Source organism: Eptesicus fuscus, chromosome 3 (genome assembly GCF_027574615.1).
Source record: "Eptesicus fuscus isolate TK198812 chromosome 3, DD_ASM_mEF_20220401, whole genome shotgun sequence".
Taxonomy (NCBI): domain Eukaryota; kingdom Metazoa; phylum Chordata; class Mammalia; order Chiroptera; family Vespertilionidae; genus Eptesicus; species Eptesicus fuscus.
In genome coordinates, this window is record NC_072475.1 from 20,775,856 (window position 1) to 20,789,960 (window position 14,105).

Genomic DNA, 14,105 nt, shown 5'->3' on the forward strand with positions numbered 1-14,105 from the left:
TTTTTATTTCAAGGTCCTTTATGTTTTATAACCATCAGGTGTGTGTGTGTGTGTGTGTGTGTGTGTGTGTGTGTGTTTATACTAACAATTAGATATGGACTGAATTGGAAGCATTTTCAGGAGGAGCAATGCAGGGAAATAACATATTTCATCAAATCTATGATTATGTCACGTACTCCTAGGGGCGGGGCAACAATTAAACCACGATATGTCATTAATCAGGCGTCCTCAAACTACAGCCCGAGGGCCACATGCGGGTGTTTTTGCCGTTTTGTTTTTTTTACTTCAAAATAAGATATGTGCAGTATGCATAGGAATTTGTTCATAGTTTTTTTTAAACTATAGTCTGGCCCTCCAGCGGTCTGAGGGACAGTGAACTGGCCCCCTGTTTAAAAAGTTTGAGGACCCCTGTTTGATCATAGGAAACATTTCAAGTGAAGAGATGTTTAAGTATGGGAAATATGAGTAATAAAGTAAGTGAAATAAGATATTTCTAAGAGATTCACCTGGAAATCTGAGTAGGCATCCTCTTTCCATAGCTTGCCACTGGACCACCTTTCCCTCGGGAGTAAAATACAAATACAGGACCCAAGCTTACTTTGTACATCGGTTGTGGCTCCGACAGTTGTGTGTAAATCCTAGTTCATAAGTTAAAGTGAGGAGAGAACTGATCTTGGTTCCTATTCTGGTGTATTTCAATTTTTATCAGGAATTTCTAGAATGACTTTTCTTTTTTACATGATAGAAGGTCAGGAGAGAGCTAAAATCTCTAAAAGCATTTGGACTATTTTCATTAGTTTTGTCCATCTAGAGCAGTGGTTCTCAACCTTTCTAATGCCACGACCCTTTAATACAGTTCCTCATGTTGTGGTGACCCCCAACCATAAAATTACTTTTGTTGCTACTTCATAACTGTAATTTTGCTACTGTTATGAATCGTAATGTAAATATCTGTGTTTTCCGATGATCTTAGGCGACCTGCTAGCGGTTCTCAACGGCTGCTGTAGAGCCTAAGACCATCGGAAAACACAGATATTTACATTACGATTCATTAATAGTAGCAAAATTACAGTGATGAAGTATCAACGAAAATAATTTTATGGTTGGGGGTCACCACAACATGAGGAACTGTATTAAAGGGTCGCGGCATTAGAAAGGTTGAGAACCACTGATCTAGAGTATTATTTTAGAGCTGGAAAGGACCTTTATGTGTTGCAGCTTCATATGCTGAAAAAACAATTGGGAATTAAATCCTAGTTTTTTTCTTTTTTTTTTTTTAGGGTACTTTGGTTAACTACTCAAGACAAAGTTTGTTTCCTTAACAAATGTTTTTAAAGACCTTAAACAAGAACATAGGCAGTCAGTAATTCTTTTTAAAAAAATATATTTTTATTGATTTTAGAGAGGAAGGGAGAGGGAGAGAGAATCATCAATGATGAGAGAGAATCATTGATTGGCTGCCTTCTGCACACCCCTTACTGGGGAATCTAGCCCGCAACCCTGGCATGTGCCCTTGACCAGAATTGAACCCAGGACCCTTCAGTCCACAGGCCGACGCTCTCTCTACTGAGCCAAACCAGCCAGGGGTCAGTAATTCTTTAAAAAATGTTCACAACTATTCAGTGTTGTATATGAATAGAATGTCTGCCAAGTATTAGATGTAATAACTTTTTTTTCAGTTTTATTAAAGTAGGATTATCATAGTAATGGTTTTGGGGCCACTTGTCAAGTTTCCCACGTTTTGGCCCCATGCAAACTTCAGACTCTTCCTTGGTTGGAGTAGAAATGAATTAAAGTTGGATTAAAGTTGTTTTATAAATACTTATTGATGTTAAAACTTTAAATTTGGCACTTTTAAGTATAAGTTTTTGTACTTGAATGGGAAGAAGACCTGAATTTTTATCTGGGATGTATTGAGAATTGTCGTTTGATAATCCTATTGTACATTTTTTCAGAGGTCAAAAATGGTTTGTTTTCTTTGCTTCAGATTTTGTTCTGTTAAGATATTAATCTAGAATGGAAGAGCTGTTGCAGACAAAAGGAATGGTTTGGTTTTTATTGTTTTTTGTTCTTAGACTTGAAAGGTTTTGAAATTCCTCTAGGAGCTTCAGATGACCTTGCCTTTAATGTAGGCCCGTGGTCGGCAAACTGCGGCTCGCGAGCCACAGGCGGCTCTTTGGCCTCTTGAGTGTGGCTCTTCCACAAAATACTACGGCCTGGGCGAGTCTATTTTGAAGAAGTGGCGTTAGAAGAAGTTTAAGTATAAAAAATTTGGCTCTCAGAAGAAATTTCAATCGATGTACTGTTGATATTTAGCTCTGTTGACTAATGAGTTTGCCGACCACTGGTGTAGGCCAACTTGTCTCTTAAGGAAAATAATTGTCTTTTAAGAATTGAACAAAATATTTAGGCTTGTCCTATACTGTTCAAATATATTTCTTACTGTTCTTTTAGGTCACTTAATGAATTATATTCTAAAAGATGCTGTTGGATGTAGTAAATAATTGTTTGCTATCCACAATGATAAAAATTTCTTCCATTATGGTACTTACTATTTTGATGACTCCTTACAAACCTAAATTGTATTTAGATGCTCAAAATGAATGAAATCCTCTGGATTAATACATAATTCTGAAACACTGTGAAACAACAAAGTAATTGTTTCATAGAATTTTGAACCTTTGTACAGTGCATATAATTCTGGGTTGTGTAGAATATTATTTTTTCCATGCTTATTGTGGAATAGAGATGTTTTTGAATTTGCTCAAAAATCACAGTGGTGCCCTGTCCGGTTTGGCTCAGTGGATAGAGCGTCGGCCTTCGGACTCAAGGGTCCCAGGTTCGCTTCCGGTCGGGGGCATGTGCCTTGGCTGCGGGCACATCCCCAGGGGTCAGGGGGGTGCGGTGTGCAGGAGGCAGCTGATCGATGTTTCTCTCTCATCGATGTTTCTGGCTCTCTCTCCCTCTCCCTTCCTCTCTGTAATAAATCAATAAAATATTTTAAAAAAATCACAGTGGTTCCAAAAATAGGTTTACTGTAGTAATAATGTGACATTAGTTGATATACTTGTTGGTTGACCCTTGTCATGGCTTTGGGTTCTTGGTTTGAGGACCCAGGAAATGCTTTATGTAGTTATGTCTATATGTTGCCTAACGGAGTCCATTATAATGTGATAGGGAATATAAAGGGTTTTGTTAATAGTAGTGTGAATATATATTCTCTGCCTAAACTGGGGCACTTGATCTTAAAAGGAGGTACTAAAATAACTTGAATTTCCAATAACTTAAATTTCTAATTGCTGTAAAATAATGTTACCAAACACATAAAGCTATTTTTAGGTATTTGGTAAGAAAACCTCTATCAATTTGCCTGAGAGGTATTAGTATCCTGTCCAGCACATCTTGGGCTCACCAAGCCTACCTCTCTAGAGGTAATGACCAGTGCCTCTCTCTAGTTTCTCTTCCCTGATGTCTTTCTTTCATTAGTTACTCCTTAAAAAAGGTAAGTATGCATTTATAATGAAATAAACAGTAAAACTACTATTTAGTATAGTATAACTTAAAACATTAGAAACATTAAAAATTGCTGTTTCTTTGTAAAAAATTTATTAAGAATGAGTGTTGGCCTTCCCTTCACATCTTTTCTATGCCTTGAGAGCTTTCAACATGGTATACCCTTTGCATGTTGAATGTCATGAAATATCTCCAAGAATTACTTTAATTTGAAGTATTTTTCTGGAGTCGCTTCCTCTGGGACATCCTTTTCATCACAGAGACTTTTCTCATTGATGCTGATAAGTTCGCTTTGCTAAGTTCCTCTGACTGCACATTCTAGAAGTGCTCAAACTGCAACCATGTCGTCATTGCCACAGCCAACTATTTCTTCTGTAACTGCATTTATTTTGGATTAGAATTTCACTTGTAGCATATCACTTTTCATGTTTTTGCTATACCTTCATCCTTGTTAAGTTTCCACTTTGGATTATCCATATGTTATAATGTCATATGGATTTATCACTGGGTGTCAAGAAGGTAACCACTTACACTCTTGTCTGTTTGTTGTACAGTGACCAATTACCAACATACTTTGAAAGAAGGGATGTGATTGGTCACTGATAAAGATGTTTACCTGTCATTTATGTGATGATTTGTGGACTGAAGAACTGGCATTGAAGTTTGTACTTGATCTACTCACAGTTAATATGTTAATGAAATTTGAGCCATGTTTTTGGGAGCTAATCTTAATTAACTAAACCTTGGACTAAAACATGATAACAAATTTGTGCATATCAGAATCATGCAAAGTGAAAACTCTGCCTATAATGTGAAAAAAACAAACAGGTTGAACTTGGATTTGGTGAAAAATGTGAGAGTGATAATGGGACTGAATGGCATAGTGGTTTGTCGAAAATACTTTATTCTTTACAAAAAAAGTAGATTAAGATTAAGGGATTGTAGATATATTCCTTAAAGTACATCGTGTGTGTGTGTGTGTGTGTGTGTGTGTGTGTGTGTGTGTGTGTCTGTGCGTGTGTGCGCCCACACAAGCATATAAATTAAGATGAAGGCCAAGGTCTGGAAGGAAAAAAGTTTTAGTATTTCTTGCACTAATATATTCTGTAAACTGCTGCTTTCTGTGACCTGATTTTTCTACATTGCTCAGTATTCCTAATTAAAACCATATTTAAGATCTGAGTAATTCTTTTTGGCATGTGATTGGTCCGTTTGCAAATCCTCCTCTGTAGATGGTTGTGATCATTGCTTTTTTCATTACAGTAGAAGAAGTGTTAGTGGTGTTATGAGATCTGCATTTATTTTTTTTCACATAAAGGGAAAGGGATATACAAGAGCCAAAAAGACTGACTTACACTTTTTTGTTATGTACAAATTTTACAACTGGAGGCGGGAAAAACTCAAAATATGTTTATTGTATACATTTAGAACATACCAAAGAATATAGAGAGAAAAATTTAAGATCTCCTGAAGTACTATCACTCAGATATATCCTCTGTTAATACTTTGGTGTATTTCTGTTTAGACTTTTTTTTTTTTTTCATACAGGCACACATACACTATTGTGTTTTACACAAAATATTTAAAAATGGAACCATAGCCTATATGCTTCCTCCAAGTGGATTTTCATTGTATTTACACATTTTAAAAGCCTTTTCATAAGTTAGAATATTCAGAACAGCATAGAGACTAGACTAAAATGAATGTACCTATCACTCATTTTTTTTTTTTTTTTTTTTTTTAGTCTTCACCCAAGGATATGTTTTTATTGACTTGAGAGAGAGAAAGAGGGAGAGAGAGACATCAGTGTGAGAGAAACATCGATTGCTTCCCATCTGTGCTCCGACTGGGGATCTATCCCGCAACCTAGGTTTAGGTATGTGCCCTGACTGGGAATCCAATCCACAGCCTTTTAGTGTACAGGATGATGCTCCAGCCAACTGAGTTACTTGGCCAGGGCACTATAACCTGACTGATTTCAGTACATAAGCAGTCATGTTTTATCCATACCCACCTACACTTGCATTCTTTTGTACTCAGTTCCAGGAAAATATTTCAGCACACCGAGTTAATTTTATGTTACGGGTTAGATGCTTATATATCATTTTCCTAATAAAGTGAATTTGGGCATACTTACACTCCGGCATCAAATTTTACAGTTTCTCATCAGTACATCCATCATAGGAAAGCCATGAGTACTAGGTAGGGTCACCATATAATTTATTGTCCAATTCCATGGTCGGCAAACTGCGGCTCACGAGCCACATGCGGCTCTTTGGCCCCTTGAGTGTGGCTCTTCCACAAAATACCATGGCCTAGACGAGTCTATTTTGAAGAAGTGGCATTAGAAGAAGTTTAAGTTTAAAAAATTTGGCTCTCAAAAGAAATTTCCATCGTTGTACTGTTGATATATGGCTCTGTTGACTAATGAGTTTGCCGACCACTGGTCCAATTGAATGCTTTTGAGATTTGAAAGAGGCATTATTAATAATATCAGTATAACAGACATAAATCAGGACTATATTTTGGCATGACTGGATTGTATGCTTACCATATTATTAGATAATAATGTAGGATGCACTATATATATATATAAAGTGACTATATCATATAGTCACTAAAGGGTAGCTTTTATTAAAGTGTTTATGTATGCTAGTATATGGATACTTATGAAAATCTTCACTTTAAAAGAAGTGTTTTGAATTGGCAACTTAGAAAGTTCTAAGTTAACAGTTTTTGTTTCTGTGTGTTTTTTGGAGCTGACCGTGACAACTGTTTCTTAAAGTAGATGTTTGTATTAATATTTGCAGCTGGAGAATGCTGGAGGAGACATTAAGGATGGCTGCCACCACTATGAAGGAGCTGTGGTCATTCTGGATGCGGGTGCTCAGTACGGGAAAGTCATAGATCGAAGAGTGAGGGAACTGTTCGTGCAGTCGGAACTCTTCCCATTGGAAACACCAGCATTTGCTATAAAAGAGCATGGATTCCGGTAGACTTTTTTCTTATGTTTTTCTGAGGATATTGAGCTTACATTTTAGGGTATTTTATTATTAACTTGCTTGGGCACTGTGTTTTTTTAAATAGATATATGATATGGAATGGTTTTATAAGAAGTTTCCCATGGTTCTGATTTTATTTTTTTTATTTTTTATTTTTTTATTTTTTTTAAAATATATTTTATTGATTTTTCACAGAGAGAAAGGGAGAGGGATAGAGAGCTAGAAACATCGATGAGAGAGAGACATCGACCAGCTGCCTCCTGCACACCCCCCACCGGGGGATGTGCCCACAACCAATGTACATGCCCTTGACCGGAATCGAACCTGGGACCTTCCAGTCCGCAGACCGACGCTCTATCCACTGAGCCAAACCGGTTTCGGCGATTTAAAAAAAAAGGAAATATTTAAGTTTTTCAGTTAAAAAGATTACCTTAATTTTAATTGCACAGTCATGAGGACTTGCATTATTTTTGTTTTTTTAAAATATATTTTTTATTGATTTCAGAGAGGAAGGAAGAAGAGAGAGAGAGAAACATCAATGATGTGAGGCAATCATTGATTGGCTGCCTCCTGCATGTCCCCTATGGGGGATCGGGGATTGAGCCCACAACCCAGGCATGTGTCCTTGACTGAAATTGAACCTGGGACCCTTCAGTCCGCAGGCCAACTCTCTGTTCACTGAGCCAAACCAGCTAGGGCAGGATTTGCATTTGGATGTTTTATCCTCCTATGTAATAAAATGCTAATATGCAAATTGTCCTCTCCTCAACTGGAAGTTCGACCAGGGGGCGGGGTAAGCCCACCAACTGCCTTCGGCCCCTCCCCTGGCCCGACTTGTGCATGAATCTGTGCACCGGGCCTCTAGTGTTTTATAAGGTTACTGGATAAGACTATGTAAGGCTATTGTGGTCATTCATTCATTGATCCCAGAGCATTTCATCAAAGGACTATATATAGTGGCTAGAATACTTAAATGAGAAGAACTCTGTGCACAGAATTTTGCTTCCTATGCCAAGAAAATAATTTCTAAAAGATGATTTCTTAAGTCTAATATAAGGGCTAATTCCACAGCTTGTACTCTTACAACTAGTCCAAATGACAGCAAACACACACACACACACACACACACACACACACACACACACACACACACACACACACGTTACTTCCTTTAACAGCTATTTCTGGTTAATTTTATGCATTTTCTCATTAAAGGGTTGGAAAATTTCTGGCCAGGCCATATAAGGCCTGAAAAATCATTTAGTCTGGCCCTGACAATGCATTAGGGGTGAGTTGATTAAATGTTTGACCAAATATAGCAGGCTAATTTTTAAGTTGATAATTTTGTATGGACCATGAATGATGATATAAATATCCAAATGGCCCTTGGCAGAAGAAAGGTTCCCCACCCTTGCATTAAGCTAATACTCTTTCTTATCCAGAACTAAGCAACTGCAGTTTATATCCTTAATTGGCTCTTAAATGTTAATGCATTGTTTCTTTCAAAAATTAATTTTTTCTTAAAAACAACTATTTTAAGAGCAAAAAATTCACATTTAAAGACTTCATAGACATGTATACATTATCCTGTGATTCTTGTTTCTGAATTATACTGAATTGGAAATCTGAAAAGGCAGGTTTACTTAACTCTGTACTAGTCTTCAGATGCAGGTTAAAACAGCTATTTTTTAAACTTTCTTTATTGATTAAGGTATTACATATGTGTCCTTATCCCCCCATTGCTCCCCTAACCCCCGCTCATGCCCTCACTCCCCTAGTGTCTTTGTCCATTGGTTATGCTTATATGCATGCATACAAGTCCTTTGGTTGTTCTCTCCCCCTTACCCCCACCCTCCCGTCTTCCCTCTGAGGTTTGACAGTCTGATTGATGCTTCTCTGTCTCTATATCTGTTTTTGTTCATCAGTTTATGTTGTTCATTATATTCAACAAATAAGTGAGATCATGTGATATTTATCTTTCTCCAACTGACTTATTTTGCTTAGCATAATGCTCTCCAGGTCCATCCATTCTGTTGCAAATGGTAGGAGTTTCTTCCTTTTTACAGCAGCATAGTATTCCATTGTGTAGATGTTCCATAGTTTTTTCTTTTAAATATTTTTAAAAAATATATTTTTATTGATTACAGAGAGGAAAGGAGAGGGGAGAGAGAGATAGAAACATCAGTGATGAGAGAGAATCATTGATTGGCTGCCTCCTGCACGCCCCCTACTAGAGATCGAGCCCACAACCCAGGCACGTGCCCTTGACCGGAATCGAACCTGGGACCCTTCAATCCGCAGGCCAGTGCTCTATCCACTGAGCCAAACCAGCCAGGGTACCACAGTTTTTTCATCCACTCATCTGCTGATTGGCACTTAGGCTGTTTCCAAATCTTAGCTATTATAAATTGTGCTGCTATGAACATAGGGGTGCATATATTCTTTCTGATTGGTGTTTCTAGTTTCTTAGGATATATTCCTAGAAGTGAGATCACTGGGTCAACTGGGAGTTCCATTTTCAGCTTTTTGAGGAAACTCCATACTGTTCTCCACAGTGGCTGCACCAGTCTGCATTCCCACCAGCAGTGCACGAGGGTTTCTTTTTCTCCGTATCCTCGCCAGCACTTGCCATTTGTTGATTTGTTGATGATAGCCATTCTGACAGGTGTGAGATGGTACCTTATCGTCATTTTGATTTGCATCTCTCGGATGATTAGTGACTTTGAGCATGTTTTCATATGACTCTTGGCCTTCCTGATGTCCTCTTTAGAAAAGGATCTATTTAGGTCAGTTGCCCATTTTTTGATTGGGTTGTTTATTTTCCTTTTGTTAAGTTGTATGAGTTCCCTGTAAATGTTGGAGATTAAACCCTTATTGGAGATAACATTGGCAAATATGTTCTCCCATGCAGTGGGCTTTCTTGTTGTTTTGTTGATGGTTTCTTTTGCTGTGCAGAAACTTTTTATTTTGATGTAGTCCCATTTGTTTATTTTGTCTTTAGTTTCCATTGCTGTAGGAGCTGTATTGGTGAAGATACTGCTTCGGCATATGTCTGAGATTTTGCTGCCCGTGGATTCCTCTAAGATTTTTATGGTTTCTCGTCTTACGTTTAAGTCCTTTATCTATTTTGAGTTTATTTTTGTGTATGGTGTAAGTTGGTGGTCTAGTTTCATTTTTTTACATGTATCTGTCCAATTTTCCCAACACCATTTATTGAAGAGACTGTCCTGATTCCATTGTATGCTCTTGCCTCCTTTGTCAAATATTAATTGAGCATAGTGGTTTGGGAACAGCTATTTTTTTTGAACTGTAGAATTTTAGAGTACGAAGGGACCCTTGAGTTTATTTAATTAATCTGTCTTCATTTACCATTGAGAATCAATTTTAAGAGAATCAAAGACGGTGAAAAATCCAAATGGCTCTTTGTCAAATCCAAGCTTCTTCATTCCACAACCTAAAAGAAACCAACAAAACATTCCCAGCAAATTAACCCAGACTAATTGTTTTAGAGTAGGATAGATAAATACTTGGTAATAGAAATTTAATTGTTTTTCTTGTCACTTGATCATAAATAGTTCCTAGGTCTTGCTTGTGCCTAGAGCTTCTTTTCTTTGTAGGAGAATAGGAACTATGTGGGTTTTATTACTGTGATCTTTGCCACTGAGATAAATATTTGACACCTCCCCCCCTTTTTTTGAATAAATGTTAGTTTTATGACATAAGAGACATCTTAACCTACTTGTTTGTAGAACCTTGATCTGCTTGATAACATAAAATTGATACCTGGAATGCCTTATGTCTTATTGGGCCTTGTAATTGTAAGTTAGTTTCAACATAATAGCAGCATAGAAATAGAAGACTCAGAATGAGTGATTAGCTTTTCTCAAGATTTACTGAGATGAGAATTTTTGTAATTGGTGTAAGTACTGCTTGAGTTTTTTAGCCTTGGCTAAGACCATTGCCTTTTTAAGTATTATGACTCTTAGAGCCTTGAGTTATTTATTAGATTAATGTGGGATGCTGGGCAGTCCTGTAGTGGTTATCCTTAATAAAATGAAATATACTGAAATTACAGAGGTTGTGAATATTACATATATTTTATAGAATTTTAGCTTCTGCATATTTAGGATGCCAGGTTATATATCTACCATTAGGTTTAACCTGACGCACCCCTTTAGGATTGTTGTCTTAAAGATGTTATATTTATCATATGAGTAGGTTGTCTTCAGTTTCTTTCTAAAGAAGATGGGCTAACAAAATATATATAACATAATTCATGTTACTAATACAAAGTTCCAAAAGTGGGGCTTTTGAGCTCACTTAAATTCTAGTTATATATTTTTTAAAAGGCTTGGTGTCGGGGGAGGATGAAGAAGGTAAAGGGGTCAAATTTATGGTGACAGAGAGAGACTAGACTTTGGGTGGTGAGCATACAATGCAATATGCAGATAATGTATTATAGAATTGTATACCTGAAACTTATATAATGTTACCACTGTCTCTCCAATGAACTTAATAAATAAAAAAAATAGTCCTAGCTGGTTTGGCTCAGTGGATAGAGCATCGGCCTGTGGACTGAAGGGTCCTGGGTTTGATTCCGGTCAAGAGCACATACCTGGGGTTGCAGGCTCGATCCCCAGTAGAGGGGGTATGCAGGAGGCAGCCAATCAATGATTCTCTCTTATCATTGGTGTTTCTATCTCACTCCCCTCTCCTTTCTCTCTGAAATCAATAAAAATATATTTATATATTTAAAAAATAAAATAAATGCTCTAGCTTGCTGAGAAATTTTTATGAACTTGACTTTGTTATATTATTCTTCTGGATATATCAAGCCTAGCATTTTAGTTTATATGTTTTTACATGGCAGGCAGCCACTAATTATAAATTGTATAATCCAGATTTATTTATAAGTAGATTTTGGTTAGCTCTTGGAATGCATTTTCCTTTAGAAATATAGATAAATCAGGATTCCTGCAAACTCAGACTTAAGATGAGTCTGAGAATATTTTAAATTGAGTAAAGGACCTAAGTTTGCCTGTTGTATGTAAGTGGGCATGTGTGGCAAACTGGACAGCATATATGATATGTATGATAGTATGATAGTGCAACTCTGTGATTTGTTTTTTTGTAGCCATCTGAGAGTGAAGGCCTAGTTTTGCCAGATTTTTCCCTTCTTTTTCTTAAATAAAATCCAGAAATCTGAATTTTCTGTCAAATTCTTACTAGTAATAAAATGTTCTAAATTTTTTGAGTGAATACTAAAGGTCAAATTTGATGTGTCAGTGGCCTGGTGAGGAACATGGGCCTCAGTTTGTAGCTTCCTTTATACTAATAGTTTGATTCTCAAGTTAACCTATAGAATGCTCTGTGAGTTGTAGTGTAGCTAAGTTATAATATTGACCTCGATTCTGGGGCATATGGGGCAAAAGTGATGCTAGCTCCTTTTCCTGGGTCTCAAGTAAAATTGTTGGGAATATTGGACAGGTTTTGAAGAGGCCAAGTTAGGTAATTATTCACATTTTGCCATTCTTTGTTGTAGAATATGTTGCTCTGAGACATCCAGAGCCTTCATACCTTTAATTGTCCTTTTGTGACCTGCTTTACTCCTTACCTCCCAGAAAGACATGTATGTTCTCCATCTTTTAGAATTCTCATTTACTTCTTCCATTAATGAAAACAATCAAAACAAATTTATGCCACCTTAATAGACAGAAACATTAGTATTTATATATTTGGAAGTTGTGCTTATTAACAAATAAATGTTGACTTGAGGCTTCCACACATTGCAGTAGAGTAAGTATAATTAAGCTCTTTGGGAGGATATTAATTAGTTGTGATAGAATCTAGATATCTACAATGTACCAAAAACATAAACTCACTGCACCTGTAGACTTTGTATAAAAGTTAGCAGTTAGAGATTCTCCATTGACTCTCTTGCTTAAATTCACAGTGCTATTATCATCTCCGGAGGACCTAATTCTGTGTACGCAGAAGATGCTCCCTGGTTTGATCCAGCAATATTCACTATTGGCAAGCCTGTTCTTGGAATTTGCTATGGCATGCAGGTACATTTGTAAATTTGCCTTAAGAGCTGACTTAATTTTATTCTGTTTGTGAATCCTACCCTGTTAGTATTTTCTGTCTTTAGACTATTTAGGATATTTAGTTGTATGAGATAATTTGTGCATATTATATCTGTTTGTGAGTTGTTACACTGGTAAGGCAGAATGGACCTGAGTGGGAATCTATTTTTAGAAAAGTAGCTCTATTACTGCATATAACAATACTGTTCATTAAAATAAAAACAAGTTTGACATTCAAATTTACATAAAAGTAGCAGAAATAGTAGACAGAGCTCATATCTACTTTTGCTCAGTTCTGTTGACATTTTTAATCATTTGAGAGTAAGTTGCAGACATGATGTCCTTTCTTTGTATTTCCTAAGTACTAGAACTTTGTCCTACATAACTACAGTAAAACTAAAAGTCAGAAGTGAACATTGATTCAGTGTTAGAATCTAATCCACAGACTTGATTCACATTTCACTGTTTTTCTCATTAATGTCCCTTGTAAATCCTGGATCCGTTCCAACCATGCGTTGTATTTAAGTTGTCATGATTCTTTGACTCCTTTAGTTTGGACCCATTCCTTTGTCTTTCCTTCTTTTTCATGACCTAGATAGATTTTATTTTTAAGTTACTTTTTAGATTATCCCTCAGTTTTGGTTTGTTTGATGTTTCTTCATTGTTAGGTTCAGGTCATATATTTTTGGCAGGAGTACCACAGAAGAGATGCTGTGGTCTTCCCAGAGCATATCATTAGGAGACATACAATGTTGATTTGTGTCTTGACTGGTGATGTTAATTTTGGTCATTTGGTTATGACGGTCACTGTAATATTATTAATTATCTGTACCTTGGAGCTGTATAAAAGCAAGAATAAATAGGGACTAATGGAGATGTTGAGATAAGCTATTCTTCTATGAGTTAAATGTTTAGAAATACATTTTGGCTCATTTAATGTATTTTTTGCTTACTTTATTTTTAAGTAGTATAAGTTTAACAGGTAAGTAGAATGTGATCCTATATAATAAAAGGCTAATATGCAAATTGTCCCTTGGACTGGAAGTTTGACTTGGAATTCAACCGGGAGTTCGAACAGGGGGTGGGGCTGGCTGGCCAACGGCCTGCAGCCCCTCCCTCTGGCTGGCCCCACTCCTGATTGCTCCCCTACCCCGATCGGGGGGGGGGGGGTGGGGGCGGCTGGCCAACAGCCAACGGCTCCTCCCCGCAGCCAGCCCAGCCCGATCGGCCCCAATCAGGGCGGGCCGGCTGGACCCCACCTGTGCATGAATTCATGCACGGGGCCTCTAGTTATTGAATAAGATGATAGATAATACTGAGTCTATAATATGTTAAATTCTCACTTATCAAAGAACTAGGGGCCCAGTGCACGAATTTGTGCACCTTGAAAGGAATTGTGGGCCGTGAGGTCTTGGCCCATCCTCTGCGCCCCCGCCCGGCCCCTCCTCCCGTGGCCCCTAGTTTTCTGTCTGCTTGCAGCCCCGCTCCCACCACCACCGCTCCC

At 37.3% G+C, this 14,105-nt stretch overlaps 1 protein-coding gene across 1 annotated transcript in view; it reads left to right on the forward strand.

The window, feature by feature from the left end:
- Positions 1–14,105, forward strand: part of GMPS (guanine monophosphate synthase) — a 51,571-nt gene that overhangs the window by 2,134 nt on the left and 35,332 nt on the right. Inside the window, exons 2-3 of the mRNA XM_008142218.3 lie at positions 6,324–6,505; positions 12,469–12,583. Of these exons, the coding sequence (XP_008140440.1) occupies positions 6,324–6,505; positions 12,469–12,583 (297 nt within the window). The remainder of the gene's footprint in view (positions 1–6,323; positions 6,506–12,468; positions 12,584–14,105) is intronic.